General features: G+C 39.1%; 1 protein-coding gene across 8 annotated transcripts in view; it reads left to right on the forward strand.

Moving 5' to 3' along the window:
* The window catches only part of SNAP47 (synaptosome associated protein 47), a 96,257-nt gene that overhangs the window by 10,391 nt on the left and 65,839 nt on the right, over positions 1–20,027 (forward strand). For all 8 annotated transcript variants that reach the window (XR_014294100.1, XR_014294101.1, XR_014294102.1 and 5 more), the window contains one exon: positions 169–713. Coding sequence is in view for 5 of the 8 variants with exons in the window: in XM_082621475.1 (XP_082477601.1) it covers positions 169–713 (545 nt within the window). In the remaining 3 variants the exon portion in view is untranslated. The remainder of the gene's footprint in view (positions 1–168; positions 714–20,027) is intronic.

A 20,027-nucleotide genomic window follows, 5' to 3' on the forward strand; every position in this document is an offset into this window, starting at 1 on the left:
GGTGGTGTGAGAGTCCTTGCTAGGTGAGGACTTGGCCATGTGCTGGAGTCTCCAGTGTGCTTGGAAGCCAGACCATACCCTTGCTGTCAGTGTCCTAGTGTCTCTAGTCCAAGTGTGATGTCCTATTTTAAGCTCATCTATCCACTAATTTGTCCCCCTCTCCTTCAGAGGCAGAGTGACCTTGGCCGTGGTACAAACCAACCTAGGAACCAGATGAGCAGAGACATCTGCGTCCACACCTGGCCATGCTCCTATTATTTAGAACTTGAGAAGCAATGGGTCCCTGGAAAACTTTCATTAACTTCTCTCTCACTAAAATTTATGACTGATAAAACTAGAGAAATTCTTGTCAACTTTCCCCTTTCTAGTATAATTGAGATCAAGAAAGAAGCTTCTCATTTTATCTTCAGTTCTATTACCATCCTGGAAAAGGACCACAACAAGCACTGGTTCAGTTCCTTGCAGCCTAGTCGAAATGTCGTTTTCAGCATCATCGAGCATTTCTGGAGAGAGATGCTGTTGTCCCAGTCAGGAGCTGCTGTTGAGGAATCATCCTCCCCCATGACCAAGGGGAAGGAGTTGACTGGTCTGATGGCCTGTACCCAGAAGCGTCTGGAAGACACAGCCAGAGTCCTCCACCATCAGGGCGAGCAGCTTGACAGTATCTCGAGAGGCCTGGACAAGATGGAATCTGACCTGGATGTGGCTGACAGGTAAACAAACACTCTAATCCTAACCTGACCTTTGGATGGCTGTGGTATAGTATCTTTTCCATCATCCTGTATTTATTACACACTCAGCCTTCTGAAAACACAAGCTGTGCCCCTGTTGTGGACAGTTACACTGGGCTGACTGCTGTGGGCGTGCAAGTAATGAGGGCCAGCGTTCGCTAAGTGTGCAGTATGTGCCAAGGACATACTGAATTTTAAGTGTTGAAGGGGGATTACCTCACTGAATCAGCAGACAAGCCAAGAAGAGTGTGTTGTTCTTCGTTTTACCCATGGGGAAACTGAGGCTGAGAGGCCGGGTAATTTGTTCAAGATCACACACACTAAGTTTGTTAGCGTAGTTTATCTTAATTTCTTTTCCATAGCTGTGGAGCAGCAAGGTTTGAGCCAAAGCATTTTGACTTCAGAAGCTGCCATCTTAGCCACTGCACTAGCCACTCTCAAACCTTCAGTCTTAGGGGCCACCCCACCCACCTTAAAAACTGAGAACCCAAAGAACTTTTGTTGATGTGGGTTATATATATCGATATGTACCATATTTTTTTAAAACTAAGAAATTAAATAATTATTTATTTAAAAAGTACAATGGTAAATCCATGACCTAGTAACATAAATAACATTTTTTTAATGAAAAATAACTTTTATAAAGCAAAACGTGTAGTGAGAAGAGCGGCACTGTTTGAGATTTTTGTACCTCTCTTTAAAGTAAAGCTTAGCAGAAAACAGCTGGATTCTCATGCCTGCTTCTGCAGTCAGTCTGCTGTGATATCACAAGTCACGTGGTCTCTGGAAACTCCACTCTACACTCATGAGAGAATGAGAGTCAAAAGCCAAATAGCCAAATAGTGTTGTGGTGTTGTATGAGGTGACTTTGACCTCCCAGACTCCTTTGGAGGGTCTCAAAAACCACGTTTTGAGAAGCGCTGCACTGACTATAAGACATATAAAGTAAGTCAGGGATCTTAGAGTCTAGTAGGAATAACCTCTCCCCCATGTCTGGAATGGTTGCTTGAGAGCTCAGGATGAGGTGGCAGCCTCTCAGTGATGGGCCCTGAGTGTGGGCCCCCCGTCTCAGACCAGGGCTGCATGGCTGCTGTTTGTGAGACCCCTTGCCTCTGAGTGACCCCACTCTGCAGTTACCACCTGTTGCTATTTCTAAGCACTATGTGGTAAAGGTCATCATGCTAGAGCTACAGGGAACAGGGCCCTGCATCTTATTCTTAGAGAGGGTGCTTATGGTGGTTGAGATGTAAGATCACCAGACCTTTGTGAGTTTTCCTCATGGGAACGTGGCTAGACATTTTTCCACCCTCCCTTGCAGTTTGGGGTTTATATGACTGAGTTGTGGCAGAAGTGATGTAGGTCACTTGCAGGCCTAGTCTCTAAAAGCCCTGCTACCCAATCTCTAGTACTGTCTTCCCCTTTACCTGCTGGAATCCTCCAGGACTTGAAGGCCCTAGGACAGAAGCATTAGTTAGACAGAGCTTAGGGCCTCAAATGGCTTCCCAGAGCAGAACGTTGACCCCAGCCCTCAATTGGACTACAGTGTGAGCAAGAAATAATCCTCTCTTGGGGCTAGGCCCTTAAGATTTCGGGAGTTGTTTGTTATAGCAGTCAGTCCTCGCAGAATAACACAACATTCCTGTAGGAAATTGAGACACCTATTAAATATCTTCAATACATAACAGGACATAGAGACCAGAGATTTAGAAGAATGTTCATTTGCACTGGAAATCAAAGAAATGCACACTAAAATAATGGAAATCTAGGTTTTAATGATCAAATTAGTAACAATTAAAAGTAAGAATACACAATACCAACTGAGGATAGTGAATAAGCATTTTCATACACTGCTTATTAGGAATGACAATTGGTATAATCCTTTTGGAGAATAATTGGGTGGTTTGTAAATCTTCTTTTGACAAACAACAAAGTGAAAGGATGAACCTGAGGCTGGGAGAAAGTATTTGTGATACCTACCCATATCCCAACAAAGGATTAATACCCAGCTAGCTAAAGGCAAAATGAGAAAAAGGCAATTCAGCAGAAAAGTTAGTAAAGGCCGTTGACTGGAGTTTAGGCTAAGAAGCTACCATAACAGAGACCCAAAAATATTGTGGTTGAAATAAACTAGACCTCCATATAGTGGTCCAGAGGAAGGTATCCCAAGCAGATAGAAAGCTCTGCTTTAGGCCTTCACCTCCGGCTACATGTTGGCTAGAAGGTCTCCTGTCTTATCACATGACATCATCACTACATCAAAAGTTGCTGGTATCACTCATTCGCAGCCATTGGGAACAGGGAACAAAGAGGGAAGCCAGGGAACACAGCCTTGTCTTTAAGAAGGTGACCCCAAAGTTGCACATATTACTTCTGCTCATATCCTACTGGTGGGACTTAATCTCATAGTTACACCTAGGAACAAAGAAGCAGGGTAGTTGTGAGAGATTACTCAGGTATTCCATTATGGAAGGAAGAACAGGAAAATGGATACTAGGGATCATTAGTTGTCTCTGCCACAGTGTCTCACAAATGAGAAATCCCAAAAGACCAATGAAAAGGGAGTTTAGCATCCCTAGTGATTAGAGAAAGGTAAATTAAACCAACACATGTATTAGTTGGGTAACACCAGCTGTTGGTTAAGATGTGGGGTGATAAGAACTCTAATGTTTTTGTCAATAATATGAAACGGTTCAGCCACTTAGGAGAGCAGTTGTCGATACCTAGTGAAGCCAGAGGTGCACAGACCCCATGACTGTGACCTTGCTCTTTCAGATGTGTATCTTAGGGAAACATTGGTACTTGTGCACAGCATGTGGGGACATAAACTTTCATTACAGGATTGTGGATGGTAGCGAGCGATTGCAGTCAGTTGCTTCTCAAGGGGGATTGGGTATATAAGCTATGTTTTAGTCACAAAATAGACTAATTCTTTCATGGTAACTGTTATATGTTAGATCTATACATATCAGCTTGAATAAACCCCAAAGCAGTATTAAAAAAACAAAGCAAGTAGCAAAGAGATGTGTGCAGCAGGATACCATTTATAAGGGTTTTTTTTTTTCGTTTTTTTTTGCGGTACGCAGGCCTCTCACTGTTGTGGCCTCTCCCGATGCGGAGCACAGGTTCTGGACCCACAGGCTCAGTGGCCATGGCTCACGGGCCCAGCCGCTCCGCGGCATGTGGGATCTTCCCAGACCGGGGCACGAACCTGTGTCCCCTGCATCGGCAGGCGGACTCTCAACCACTGCGCCACCAGGGAAGCCCTATAAGGTTTTTTTTTTAATATGCCAAATAATACTATAGGAAAAACATTGAGTTAAAATATGAAAACCTGAACAGGAAGGGTGCATGCAGGGCACCATACCATGTAGCTCTGTGGTGAGTTATCCAGAGAGCAGCTGACTGGTGTTCCTGGAGTGGTCTTGTGGTTCATGATGCTCTTTGGCGTGGGTCCTTTCAAGCCGATTGTGGTAGGCCCTCAGTGAGCTCTCTAATTTGTCCATCAGAGCTGGGGAAATTTCCTGTATTATTTCTTTGATAATTTTTCCCCCTCAGTTTTTAAAATGTGTTCCTTTTGGAACTCCCCCTTTTTTTTGTTATCTCACTTCCTGAACTGATCTTCTAATATTGTTCTCATTCTTCTTTCTCCTCATCCTTTTGTTCTGCTTTTATTTCTTGAATTTTATCTTCCTACCTTCTATTTCTGTTATCATGTTTTTAATTTCCAAGACTTATTTTTTGTTTTCCAATGTTCCTTTTGAATAGCAGCCTATTATTGTTTCATGGACACCCTATTCTCTTATCTCTTGGGTTGTTATGGATAGCCTTGTCTTAGTATGTTATGTCTTGTATGGGAAGGCCTGGGTGGACTGTGCAATTTTTGGTTCTGCTGAAAAGGGCTGTGGTCTTTTGAGAGCAGTGTTTGAGAGCAGTGCTCTGTGGTCCGAGAATATCTGGTCTCTCTTCCCATGACAGTCCTAGATTTATGCAGTTCTAGTGTTTTCAGTAGTCTTCACAAAATGTGGTCTCTCCTTTCTCTCTCTCTGTTTCTCTGCCCCTCCGTCCCTCCTTCCCTCTCTTGTCTTCCTTTCTATCTCCCTGGTCCCCTCCCTCTTTCTCTTTCTGTACTGAGAGTGAAAGGTGAGTTTTCTGAATTCTGAGGTTTTTGGAATCTCTAATCTGATTAGATTTAAAGCGACTAATAACTCTTATTTCAAGTGGTATAGAAGGCACTGATGATGTGGCAATGGTGATATGTAAAATAATCGTCATGGGATACTCGTAATCAAATATTTTAAAAAGGCTCTGAGTGACCATGTATTTGATACCTAATAGCATTTTTGTCAAACTAATGAGTAATGAGATTGGCTGGCTGCTCTAACTCTACTGGACAAAGTGTGGAAAGGAAAGGATGAGTTCAGAGTGCCCCATAATGACCTGAACATTTCTGTATCTGCCTTGAAAGAAAACCTTAGCTCCCGTAGCTGCAGCACTGAGATTTCTGAAAATCAGATCTGGAGCGTCATCCTGTGAGTGACTAAATTACAATGTAAATTGAAATCCCAACTTTGCATGGTGTCTGTTGTTAAACTGAGGGTATTGATAGGGGAGAAATGGGATCCTGAAAATTGGAATGTAGACATATGGGAAGATCCTGATGAAACTGAGAAAATAGAACCCCTAAATTCTGACGAGTCTTCTTTGCCAGTAGAAGCAGCCCTTCCTCCCCTATCTGAGGCGATTAACCACACTTTGCCTGAGGAAGCTGTAATGGCCTCCCCTGAGATAATTGCTTTGCAAGACGGTGCAGATTTCCTTCAAGACCCACCCTCACCACCCCCCTTTGCTTCCAGGTATATTGTTAGAGTTAAGTCTCAGCACATCCCAGAAGATGAGGCATAAAGTGTGGCCCATGAAGAGGTGCACTGCACTCTGAAAGAACTGCATGATTTTTCCAATTTATACAGGCAGAAATCCGGAGGGTATGTGTGAGAATGGTTATCTTGGGTGTGGGGTGATGGTGAGAGGAATATGAAGTTGGATGGGGCTGACTTTACTGAAATGGACCCACTAAGCAGAGATCCTGGATTTGGTACCATGTCTCGAGGAATTAGAAAGGCTCTAACAGTTTGGTTGGTTGTCTGAGATGTGGACTAAAAGGTGGCCTACACTAAATGGAGTTTGAAATATCAGAACTGCCTTGGTATATTCCAGAGGAAGGATCCAAGACTGAGGAAGATTGGAATGGTAGCATAGATTTATTATGTGAGATCTCCTCACCCATCCTGGCAGGGTCCAAGAAGACACACTTTTTACCATGACTGTGAGAAATAAATTTTTAAGGGGAGCCCCAGCATCCTTGAGCTGTGTGATTGCTCTTCTCTGTAGGCCAGAAATTACAGTGGGAAGTGGCTGCCACTGAGCTGGGATCCTTAAATGCAGCAGGGATAATTGGATCCTGGGGTGGCAGGGCTAAGTGGTAGCACTTAATGACCAAAGACAATTGGGGTTGTCTTTGGACAGTAGAGTCAAAGCAGCAATCAGAATAGTCTGACTCCCAGAGACCTATGGCATTAGCTAATTGGTCATGTGCCCCTAGAAGAGAAATAGTTGGGCAGTGTGCTCAATTCTTACTTGATCTGTTAAGCAGAAGAGTTCTAGGTCATATGAACAAGCATCTAACCTGAATTAAAAAAGAAAAAAAAGTCACGGCTCCTTAATTGATTTCTAGATTTGAACCGGTTTACACACCCAGAACCCCTTGAATGATGGGGAAGGTGGGTCCCTTGTGGAAGGACCCCAGTGTGCTACCAAATTTTGTACTGTTAATCTTTCTCCCAGCCTTCCCCAGAGAGACATATGGCATTTTACCAGGGTGACCGTGCATTGGGGGAAAGGAAATCAGATTTTTCAGGGACTACTGGACACTGGCTCCAAACTGACACTGATTCTAGGAGACCCAAAACATCACTGTGGCTCACCTAGGGGCTTATGGAGGTCGTGATCAGTAGAGTTTTAGCTCAGGTTCATCTCACAGGGAGATGGCCCCTGAACCCATCCTATGGTAATTTTTCCTAGTTCTGGAGTATATAATTGGAATAGACATACTCAGTAACTGGCAGAATCCCCACACTGGTTCCCTGACCTCTGGAATGAGAGAGATTCTGGTGGGAAAGACCAAGTAAAAGTCACTAGAACTTCTTCTACCTAGAAAAATAGTATACCAAAAGCAATTTTGCATTCCTGGAGGGATTACAGAGATTAGCACCACCTTCGAGGACTTGAAGGATGCATGGATAGTGAGTCCTACGCCATCTCCACTCAGCTCACCTGTTTGTGCAGGAAAACGATGGATCTTTCAGGACAGTGGTTTATCTTAAACTTAACCAGGTGGTGACTGTAACTGCAGTTGCTACTCCGGCTGTAGTTTTACTGCTTGAGCAAATCAACACATCCTCTGGTACCTGGTGTGCAGCACCTGATCTGGTAAATGCCTTTTTTCCATCCCTGTTAGTAAAGACCACCAGAAGCAGTTTCTATCAGCTGACAAGGCCAGCAATACACCTTCACTGTCCTACTTCAAGGGTATACCAGCTTTTCAGCCCTGTGTCATAATTTAGTTCACAAAGATCTTGATGCCTTTCTTTTCCACAAGATAGCAAGCTATTAATGCTGATTGGACTGAGTAAGAAGTAGCAACTACTCTAGACTTATAAGACGTTTGCATATCAGAGGATGGGAAATCTGACAGAAATTCAAGGGCCTTCTACTTCAGTGAAATTTTGAGAAGTCCAATGGTGTATGGCTCATTGAAGTATCTCTTCTATGGTGAAGGTTAAGTTGTTGTATCTGGCTCTTCCTACAACCAGAAAAGAGGCACAATGCTTCTTAGTGTTTTGGAAGCAACATATTCCTCATTTGGGTGTGTTACTCTGGCACATTTACCAAGTGACTCGAAAGCTGCCGGTTTTGAGTAGGGCCTAGAGCAAGAGAAGGCTCTGAAACAGATCCAGATTGCCACAGAGCTGCACTGTCACTTGGGCCATATGATCCAGTGGTGTATGATGGGTCAGTGGCAGATAGGGGTGCTCTTTGGAGCCTTTTGCAGACCTCTATAGGGAATCACAGTGCTCGCCCTTAGGATTTTGGAGCAAAGCCCTGCTATCCTCTGCAGATAACTACTTTCCTTTTGAGAAACAGTTCTTGTCCTGCTACTAGGCCTTAGTAGAGACTGCACACTTTGGACTTTTCAGCTTCCAGAACTGTAAGAAATAAATATTTGTTGCTTAAGCTACCCAGTCTGTGGCAGCCCAAGCTGACTGATAATACTCTGGAAATCTAATTCTCCTATGCCTCAGGGGTTGCTGGGTTTTGCTTGCTGTGGGTTGGAACTGACTTTTTGTGACTTTTCCAAATTATTTTTGCAAAGCGTGTATTCCTTGTTAAGTGTGGTCACTGAAGTTCTGAAGACGGAAAAAGTAAATAGGTCTTGTTTCTCTCAATTCCCTCCTGGCTGGGAAGCCACTTCAGCTCATGGTGGTAGAAAACTCTGTGCCAGCCTCTCAGCAATCAGAAGCCCCAATCAGACTCACAGTCCCAGTTTTTGGAGGAAAAGTCTTTATTGCCCCCCCTGGCTCCAACAGGCCATACTAAGAATACTTGCGGCTGTCCCACAGCTTCCAGCTATGGATTTGTGGGATGGGGGTTGGTAGCTGCTACTGCTTGAAAGCAGAAGTTGACTGAAATTTATTGGTCTCTCCATCAAACTCACTGCTGGATGCTGCCGATGTTCTCCTTGACCTAGAGTTCCAAAATAGTTGCTTCAGACAGTTCTGCCAGTTCCTTCCTTTTGCTGGAGGGACAGATTCCTGCAGCTTCCTATTTCACCATCTTCCCTGCTGCCACTAACTCTATGGCCTTTATGAGTAGATGGCCGCCCTTCATGTACCATTTCATTCTGGGGCAAATTTCATGGAGGTTTGCTCTTTTTCTGTATTTAGCAGTTTTCAAGGTAATGACTTTGTTCTTTATCATCCTCAAAAGATGTTCAATTAGGGCTTTCCTGGTGGCGCAGTGGTTGAGAGTCCACCTGCCGATGCAGGGGACATGGGTTCGTGCCCCGGTCCGGGAAGATCCCACATGCCGCGGAGTGGCTGGGCCCGTAAGCCATGGCCGCTGAGCCTGCGCATCCGGAGCCTGTGCTCCGCAACGGGAGAGGCCACAACAGTGAGAGGCCTGTATGCCGAAGGAAAAAAAAAAAAGTTCAATTATTATTTTTAATATCCTTTTGAATCCTTGGATTTAAAAATATTTGAGTTTCAATCCATTGCAATTAGTATCTTATTGAACTTTAAACTGTTCCATCTTTGAGCATGTTGTGACATTTTTAATCCAATAATTTAGCAAGGAGTAATGTCTAGGATTGTAAACCTTAAATTATATAATATCATGGGTTCCTGGACAGTTCCTGTGACCATTTTTTACACTTTAAATAGAACTATGTTGGGTGAATGGTCTGCAGACAAATACCAGGTAAAGTCCACGTTACAGAGCAGAAGCAAGGGGTGGCGCAGAACGTCACAGTGACTGGAGCAAGTCTTGTCAGTGAGGTTGGCATCCAGAGGCTTTATTTCCAGCTGCCTCTTGGGAGGGAGTTAAGAGCCCTGCTTCCCTAATGCTCATTCAACAGCCATGCCGTTCTTTAATCAGATATTTACCACTTCCTCACATTCTGTGGTAAAATAAGGACTACATAGTGAATTTTTAGAAAACAAAGCTTATTTACATATATTAAAATTCTGGATTAGACACTTCCTACTTTTTGGTATTATGTATGTCAACCAAGAAAAGAGGCACAGCTAAAATAAACAAAAGAATTTATTTGGTGTCTTAGAACCATTACCTCAGTTGTTTGTCAAGAATTGTGATTGGAAGATATAATTACAATTTACGTTTTATTGGGTTTCTAAGCACTTTGCATAGGATACTAGGAAATCTATTGTTGGAGTGTCCAGATTTTACCTTGGAAATGTGGCCACAGCAGTCATGTGGTCAGCCATCTGCCTTTGCCCAGTACAAGAGTAAAATTTGGTTCCTGCTCTATCCGCATAAGGTGGAGTTCAAATCCAAAATGCAGTCTGTTCTGTTCAGTTAAGCACACAGGTTCACACATGTCTCTTTAAATGAAACGAGGACACGTTAGTAACGCAGACTTGATCGCAGTTTGCTGGAATCTACTTGGTGAAATAATTGGTCTGATTCTGTGTTCACTGGGGTCTGTGAGTAAGTATTGTCTCAGTCTTTATATGTTGGAAAATGCCTTTATTTTACTGACACTCTGAATGATAATTTGGCTCTTCACAGTTGAGCCAAATTTAGCTCAACATTTTGAAGATGTTTTTCCATTGTCCTCTTTGCATATGTTATTGCTAAAGAGAATTTACTGTTTCTTTGTGACTAATGTTTTTTTCCCCCTATTTTAGATGTTTTTTTACTCCATTGTGTCTGTGTAGATATTTTAAAACAGCTTTCTAATTTACATACCACAAAATTCACTCATTTTATATGAAAAATGATTTTTAGTAAATTTACAGAGTTGGACAAACATCACTATAGTTCAATTTTAGGACATATCCATCACCCCCAAAAGTTGCCTCAAGCCCATTTGCTGTCACTCTCTGTTCTCACCCTAGCCCAGGTCACCACTAATCTATCTATTCTCTTTCTGTATTGTATAGGGTATTATCTTATGGGACTCTGGACATTATCTTCTGTTTTAGCAGATCTTCCTTTGACACATTGCCCTGGGGAGCAAGACGCTGATTCTTCTTACTGCCATGTGGGGATGAGAGTCCAGATTCTCCTCTTGGCCCTAGTTTATGCCTTGAGATGGAAAAGGGCACCTGTTGCTACTGACTGGGAGTGGAATGTCAGGTTTCCCCATAGGTCTCTGCTAATACCACCCTGATTGGGAGAATGAGGGCTGTCTTGTTACCTGCTCCTGGCCTATGTTGACCTGTAAGGTTTCCCTCATTACTGCTGGCTCCTCACATGGCCTTCTCTGATGCTACGCCAGTTAGGAAGGAGTACCCCTCAGTGCAGGTAGGAGAGGGTCCATGTCTACGCTCCTCATGTGGTGTTTGCTGGTGGGGGTGGGAGTGGGCTGCACTTCCTTCTGGGGAGTTTGGCTGCAGTAGAGCTGTTATTGACTAAACGTTCTCTGTCTTGACAGCTTCCCCTTTTCTATAGGGTAGGGAGAGCAGGCTTTTATTTATTTAATTAGTGTCTGTGTATCCAGGTTTCTGGCTTCTTCAGGACTCAGTTCAGAATATAGTAAATAAAAAGAGAACTCGCTTCCTCAAAGTTTCGGAAGTCCTGAGACCTACCAGCCTGACTTTTTCTCTCCACTCTCCATAACCTTATGTGTGTTTCATATATAATATCCAGGGTTTTAAACTGTATTTAGTGGGGAGAACAGGGAGAAGCGTATCTACTCTATCTAGGCCTCGAATTGGAAGGCCTTCAATTGATCTTGTCTTGTATCCAGCCAACTTTCTGAATTTGTTTATCAGTCCTAGTGGCTTCTGTGTGGATCTGTAGGATTTTCCACCTGCAGAATCATGTCTTCTGTGAATAAAGATTGTTTTACTTTTTTGCTTCTAATCTTGATGCCTTTGATTTCTATTTCTTACCTAATTGTACTATCTAGAGTTTGTGATACAGTGTTGGCTGGAAGTGGTGAGTGCAGACATTCTTTACTTGTTCCCAGTGTTAGGGGAGAAAGCATTGTCTTTCACTATTAAGTTTGATGTTGCCTGTAGGTTTCTAATATCAGATTGAGGAAGTTCACTTCTATATCTGGTTCATTTAGTGTTTTTATTAGGAATGAATATTGGGTTTTATCAAATGCATTTTCACCATCTATTGAGATGGTCATGTGGTTTTTGTCCTTGATTCTGTTAATACAGTGTAGTACATTAATTGATTTTCAGAAACTAAACATTTCAGATATTTTTGTTCTTGTGATAAGTCCCACTTGGTCATGGTACATAGTCCTTTTGGGTTTGGTTTGGTAACTTTGTTGGGGATTTTGTGTCTGTAGTCACAAGATTTATTGGTCTGTAGTTCTCTTTCTTGTGATGTGTTTATCTAACTTTGGTTTGGGTAATACTGTCCCTCATCTGTAGTTTCTGGAGAAATTTGTGAAGAATTGGTATTATTTCTTCTTTAAATCTTAATAGAATTTACCACTGATGCCAACTGGGCCTGAGTTTTTTTTTGTGTGTGGAATATAATTACCAATTCATTTCTTTACTTGAATAGGTATATTCAAATTTTCCTTTTCTTCTTGAGTCAGTTTAGTAGTTTGTGGTGTTCTAGGAATTTTTAAATGTTATCTAAATTGTCTAATGTTGTAGCGTAAAGTTGCTTGTGGCTTCCTTTATAATCCTTTTCATTTATGTAAGGTCTGTATTAATGTTCTGCTTTCATTCCCAATTTTAGTAATATTTTAAAAGATTATTTATTTATTTATTTATTTTGGCTGTGCTGGGTCTTAGTTGTGGCACGCAGGATCTTCACTGTGGCGTGTGGGATCTTTTAGTTGTGGCATGAGGGCTTCTTAGCTGCGGCATGTAAACTCTTAGTTGTGGCATGCATGTGGGATCTAGTCCCCCAACCAGGGGTCGAACCTGGGGCCTCTGCATTGGGAGCGTGGAGTCTTACCTACTGGACCACCAAGGAAGTCCTGATTTTAGTAATTTTTGTGTTCTTTCTTCTTGGTTGGTCCAACTGAAAAGTTTGTCAATTTTGTTGATATTTTCTAATAATTAATTTTTGTTTTCAAAGATTTTTCTTTTATATTTCTCTTTTCCATCTCATTGATTTCCTCCCCTCTTTAATTTGCTCTTCTATTTTCTTGTTTCTTAATGTGAAAGCTTATGTTTTTGATTTGAGATCTTCTTTTGTAATACAGGTTTTATGGTTATAAGTTTCCCTCTAATTACTGTTTTAGCTGCATCCCATAAATTTTGGTATGCAGTATTTTTATTTTTATGTAGCTCAGGCCATTTTCTAATTGTCCTCAGGATTCTTTCTTTAACCTATTGGTTATTTGGAAGTGGGTTAATTTCCAAATATTTGTGGTCTTCTGAAATTCCGTTCTGTTGATTTCTATTTCATTCCATGGTCAGGGAACAAAGACACTTTGCATTATTTAAATCTTTTTAAATTTATTGAGACCTGTTTTATGACTTAGCAAGGAGCTGGCAAATGACAGTGGACTAAATTCATCCCACCTCCTATTTTTACAAATGAAGTTTTATTGGGACACAGCCATGCCCATTCATTTGTGGTTGTTTTCCTGGTCTAATGGAAGAGTTGAATATTTGTAACAGAGACAGTTGGTCCTCAAAGCCTAAAATATTTATTGTTTGGCCTTTTGTATAAAAAGTTTTCTGACCCATGGTCTAGCATAGCATCTATGTGGGAGAATGCTCCATTTATACTTGAGAAGAGTGTACATCCCAGTGTTGTCAGATGAAGCGTTATTTAGATACCAGTTAGATGGAATTGGTTGATAATGTTCAAGTGTTCTGTATCTTTGATGGTTTTTTCAGTCCATTTTGAGAGTAGGGCATTGAAATCTCCAACTATTATTGTTGAATTGTCTATTTCTCCTTCAATTCTGTCAATTTTTTCATAATGTATTTTGTGATTCTATTGTTAGGTGTGTATATATTCATAATTATTGTTTCTTCATAATGAATTGACCCTTTTATCATTATAAAATGACTCTTTTCATCTGTATTAATTAAAAAAATTTTTTTATTTTGTCTAATAACAATAGTATAACTCTATACCTCCCTTATGATCACTGTTTGCGTGGTGTACCTTTTCTCTTTTTATTTGCAGTCTATATCTTTGAATTTAAAATGTGTCACTTATAAACAACATGTAGTCTGATTTTTTTTTTAAATCCAGAGTGACAACTTCTGACTTTTGATTAGAATGTTATTCATTTACATTTATTCTAATTATTGGTATGGTTGAATTTACTTCTGTGACTTTGCTATGTGTTTTCTATATGTCTGTAGCTTTTTTTCTTCCTGTTTCTCCTTTACCACCTCTGTGTGTGCATTAGATTTTTTTCTAGTGTACTATTTAAATTATTTCATTAGTATTTTAAAAATTATTTTCTTAATTGTTATGTTAGATATTACAGTGTACATCTTATGCTCTATTTCAGATTAATGCCAATTTAATGTACTCCATTATAGCTTCATTCCCTCCCCTACCTTTGTGCCATTGTCATATATCGTACGTCTATATATATTTTAAACGCAATAAAACAGTACTATAATTATTACTTTGTACAGTTGTATATTTTAAAGAAATTAAGAGAAGAAAGAAAAATATAGAATATTTTATTCTAATCCAAATACTGCTTTCAGTACACATCATTTCTACCTGTGGACTTGAGTTACCATCTGTTGTCACACTCCTAACCCCCTTTTATGCCATTATTTGTCATATATATTATATCTTTATATGTTATAAGCCTCAGTATAATTTAAAATTATTATTTTATGCAATTATCTTTTAAATCAGTTAGGAAAAGTAAACAAAATACTTATATTCTCTAGTTACCTGCACGACCTCATTACCAGTGCTTTTTGTTTCTTTGTGTGGATTTGAGTTTCCTTCTGGGGGTGTCATTTCTTTTCAGCCCAAGGAACATCCTTTAGTCTTTTTTTCAGGAAACAGGCCTGCTAGCAGTGAAGTTTCTCAGCATTTATGTGTTTGGTAATGTATTTTCCCTGATAGTTTTATGGTGTAGAATTCTCTACTGGCAGTTTTATTTCTCTCAGAACTTGGCTTTTGTCATCCCATTACCTTCTGGTGCTCAAGGTTTATGATAGAGGTCAACCGTTAATATTATTATGATTCCCTTATTCATGATAAATCATTTTTCTATTGCTGCTTTTACAGTTTTCTGTCTTTGGCTTTCAGTGGTTTAAACTAGGATGTATCTTACTATCGTTTTATTTTGAGAAATTCCATTTGGTTCTTTTTTATATAATTTCTCTCTGTGATTTGATAGTCTCTGATGAATCATTGTCACCATACTTTTCTTTACTCTTTTTAACATGGTTTTCTTTAACTCTTGAACATTTATAATTACTTCTTTGACATCTTCACCTCTTAAGTCCAGTATATGAGTGCTCTCAGAAATGGATTCTGTTGACTTTTTTTTCTACTCCTGTGTATGAGTCACATTTTTCTGTTTCCTTGCATATCTCATACTTCTTTGTAGAAAACTTGGCATTTTAAATAATACATTGTTGCAACTCTGGATTCTGATCTCCCTCCTTGCCACAGGATGGTGGTGTTGGTGGTTGTTTTTATTTGTTTACTCATTTTAGTAACTTGCCTGAACTAATTCTGTGGAGTGTGTTTCCACTGTCATGTGCAGCTTTTTTATTTTTGGTTTTCTTTTTATGTTTTAATTTTTAAGCATGGCTTGGTTCCTGGTGGTTGTCCCTGCATCAGCATAGCTTAGTGGTCAGCTATTGATTAGTCAGAGGTTATGTTTAAGGGCCTTGTGCTGACAAGGCTCTACCCTTTGCCATTGGATCTCTGTGTAGATTTGGGGAATACTTTCAAAATTCAGATACTTTAGAAGTCTGCCCAATTTTTTTAACTTTGTTTCTGATTTTAAACAGAAGACATTGACTTTTTCAACATGAGGCATACTGTTACATGTACGTTTTTTATGCATACATACATGTATGCTTTTATAGATGTCCTTTATCAGATTGAAGAAATTTCCTTCTAGCTTGCTGGGGTTTTAACATGAATGAGTACTGAATTTCATCAGAATCTTTTTTTGCATCTTTTGTGATGATCATACAGTTTTCCTTTTGTTTTTCTATCAATGAAATAAGTTGCAGTGATTAATTTTCAAATGTTAAACCAACTTCAGTTTCCTGGGATTAATATCACTTAATCATGATATTATATTCTTTTTTATATTATTAGATTTGACTTAATGTTTTCACGGAACTCTATATCTATGTTACTGAAGGTTATTGTTATGTACGTATTTCCTTGTAATGTCCTCATCAGGTTTAGGTATAGGAGTTATATTGGTCTTGTGAACTAAATGGGCAAAACATTCACTCTTGTTCTATTCTTTGAAAGAGTTGGTATACAGTTGTGATGATTTCCTCTCTATATATTTGGCAGAATTCATCAGTGAAACCACTTGGACCACAGTTTTCTCTATGGCAAGATTTTTTTTTTTTTTTTTTTTTTTGCCGTACGCGGGCCTCTCACTGTTGTGGCCCCTCCCGTTGCGGAGCACAGGCTCCGGACGCGCAGGCTCAGCAGCCATGGCTCACGGGTCCAGCCGCTCTGCGGCATATGGGATCCTCCCGGACCGGGGCACGAACCCGCATCCCCTGCATCGGCAGGCGGACTCTCAACCACTGCACCACCAGGGAGGCCCTCTATGGCAAGATTTTAAATTACAGATTCAATTTCCTTGTGAGGCTGTTCTTATTATTAAACTATTTCTTGCCTCAGTTTTGAAATTTTGGGTTTTTCAAGTGTTTTGTGTATTTCATGTAAGTTGTCCCATTTATTGGTATAGAGTTGAGTATAAAATTCCCCATAAACCTTTCAAAGGCTAAATGATCTATGATGATGCCCCTTTTTTTATTCCTGATATTGGTAATTTGCATTTTCTTTATTTTCTTCTTTATTATTTCTTGCTAGGGGTTTAATTTTTAAAATTACTTCAAAGAACCAACTTCTGGCTTTGTTAATACTTTGTATTTTTTCTGTTTTCCATTTCATTGATTTTTTAAAAAATGAATTTATTTATTTATTTATTTTTGGCTGCATTGGGTCTTTGTTGCTGCATACAGGCTTTCTCTAGTTGCAGCGAACAGGAGCTACTCTTCATTGCGGTGTGTGGGCTTCTCATTGTGGTGGCTTGTCTTGTTGCAGAGCACGGGCTCTAGGCACGTGGGCTTCAGTAGTTGTGGCACATGGGCTCAATAGTTGTGGCTCAGGGGCTCCAGAGCGCAGGCTCAGTAGTTGTGGCGCACGCAGGCATAGTTGCTCCGCAGCATGTGGGATCTTCCCAGACCAGAGTTCAAACCTGCCTTGGCAGGCAGATTCTTAACCACTGTGCCACCAGGGAAGCCCCCATTTCATTGATTCCTACTTTCCCTTTCTTCTACTTACTGTGGGTACAATCTGTAACTTTTTGAGGTAGAGAATTAGATCACTGATTTTAAACCTTCCTAAGAAGTTTTCCAATTACATACATTGAGAGAGATGAATTTCCCTCTTATGACTGCTCTATTTGCATCCCTCTGTTTTTTTGTGTATCATGTTTTTAGTTTCATTTACTTCAAATATTTTCTAAGTTCCTTTATTTTAGAATTGGGTTTAGTTTCCAAATATTTGAGGATTTTCTAGTGAACTTTTTGTTATTGATTTCTAGTTTCATTTCTTTGAGGACAAAGGATATGCTCTATATTATTTCAATACTTGAAATTTATTGAGACTTGTTATACTCTTTTTTTCTTACCGTTTTATTGATATATAACTGCCCTACCATACTGTGTAAGATTGAGGTCCAGTATAATGATTTGACTTATATACATTATGAAATGATTACCACAGTAAGTTTAGTGAACATCCATTGTCTCTGATAGATACAAAATAGAACAGAAAAAATTTTTTTTCCTTGGAATAAGAACTTTCAGGATTTACTCTCTTATCAACTTTCATGTATAACATACGTCAGTGTTAATTAAATTAATCATGTTGTATACATTACATCCCTAGTATTTAATCTTATTATTGGAAGTTTGTACCTTTTGACTACCTTCATCCAATTTCCCCTTCCCCCAGTCTCCACCTCCAGTAACCACAAAACTATCTCCTTTTTTTATTAGTTTGTTTCTTTTTTTTTCTTTTTAAAGATTTTTATTTATTTTAATTGACATATAATTGATCTACAGTGTTTCAGTTGTACAGCAAAGTGATTCAGTTATACATATATATGTGTATATATATTCTTTTCCAGATTCTTTTCCATTATAGGTTATTACAAGATGCTGAATATAGTTCCCTGTGCTATACAGTAGGTCTTTGTTGGTTATCTGTTTTATATATGGTAGAGTATATCTTTTAATCCCAAATTCCTAATCTATCCACCCCACCTTCCCCTTAGGTAACCATAAATTTGTTCTCTTTTGTCTGTGACGCTGTTTCTGTTTTGTAAATAAGTTCATCTGTATCAGTTTTTGAAGTGTAATTTACCTACAGCACTATATTAGTTCCAGGTGCACAACATAAGTGTTTTGAAATTTCTGTACATTACAAAACAATCACCACGATAAGTCTAGTTACTGTCTGTCACCATTCAAAGATATTACATTATTATTGACTATATTCCCCATGCTGAATTTCATCCCTTTGACTCATTTATTTTGTGCCTGGAACTTTGTACCTCTTAATCTTCCTCACCTGTTTTACTCATCCTCCTCTCCCTTCTGGCAATCACCTGCTTGTTCTCTGTATCTTTGACTCTGTTTCTGATTTGTTATGTTTGTTCATTTGTTTTGTTTTAGATTCCACATATGAGTGAAATCATACAGTATTTGGCTTTCTCTGACTTACTTCACATTGCATAGTACCCTTCAAGTCCATCCATGTTGTTGCAAATGGCAAGATTTCAATCTTTTTTATGGTTTCCATTGTGTGTGTATATATATATATATATATATATATATATATATATATATACTACATATTTATGCATTCATCTGTCAGTGGGCACTTAGGTTGCTTCTGTAGTTTGGCTATTGTGATTAATGCTTCATTGAAAATAGAGGTGCATATATCTTTTTGAATTAGTGTTTTTGTTTTCCTCAGAAAAATACCCAGGAGTGGAATTGCTGGAACTCATGGTAGTTCTAGTTTTAATTTTTTGAGGAATGTCTATAATGTTTTCCATAGTTTTCTTTTTTACATTCCCACCAACAGTGTTCCAGAGTTCCCCTTTATCCATTTCTTTGCCAGCATTTCTTATTTGTTGTCTTTTTGATAACAGCCAACTGACAGATGTGAAGTGATATCTCATTGTAATTTTGATTTGCATTTCCCTGATAATTAGTGATATTGAGCATCTTTTCATGTGTATGTTGGCCATCTGTATGTCTTCTTTGGAAAAAATGCCTATTCAGGTCCTCTGCCCATTTTTTTAATTGGGTTGTTTAGTTTTTTTTCATGTTGAGTTGTATGAGGTCTTTGTATATTTTAGATAGTAACCCTGTACATGTATATTGTTTGCAAGTGTCTTATTTTTCTTATGTTTCCCTTGCCTGCGGAGACATATCCAAAAAATATTGCTAAGACTGATGTCAAAGGGTGTACTGCCTGTGTTTTCTTATAGGAGTTTTATGGTTTCAGGTCTTAAATTTAACTCTTTAATCCATTTTGAGTCTATTTTTGTGTATGGTGTGAGAAAGTGGTCCAGTTTGATTCTTTTGCATGTAGCTGTCCAGTTTTCCCAACACTATTTTTTGAAGAGGCTGTCTTTTCCGGGTTGTATATTCTTGCCTTCTTTATTGTAGATTAATGGACCATATAAGTGTGACTTCATTTCTGGGCTGTCTGTTCTGTTCCATTGGTCTTTGTGTCTGTTTTTGTGCCAGTATCTTACTTTTTTGATTACTGTAGCTTTGTAATATAGTTTGAAATCAGAGCATGATACCTCCCACTTTGTTCTTCTTTCTCAGGATTGCTTTGGCTATTCTGCGTCTTTTGTGTTTCCATACAAATTTTAAGATTTTTTTTCTAGTTTTGTGAAAAATGCCATTGGTATTTTGATAAGAATTGCTTTGAATCTGTAGATTACCTTGGATAGTATGATCATTTTAATAATATTAATTCTTCCAATCCATGAGCATGGTATCTTTCCATTTGTTTTTGTCACCTTTGATTTCTTTCATCAGTGTCTTATAGTTTTCCAAATATAGGTCTTTAACTGCCTTAGTTAGATTTATTCCTAGGTATTTCATTCTTTTTGATGTAATTGTTAATGGAATTATTTTTTAATTTCTCTGATAGTTTTATTAGTGTATAGAAATGCAACAGATTTCTGCATATTAATCTTGTATCCTGAAATTTTACTGAATTCATTGATGAGTTCTAGTAGTTTTTTGGTGGCATCTTTTGGATTTTCTACATATAGTATCGTGACATTTACAAACAGTG

The sequence above is a fragment of the Mesoplodon mirus genome, assembly GCF_964341445.2.
Source record: "Mesoplodon mirus genome assembly, chromosome: 5".
Classification (NCBI taxonomy): Eukaryota; Metazoa; Chordata; class Mammalia; order Artiodactyla; family Ziphiidae; genus Mesoplodon; species Mesoplodon mirus.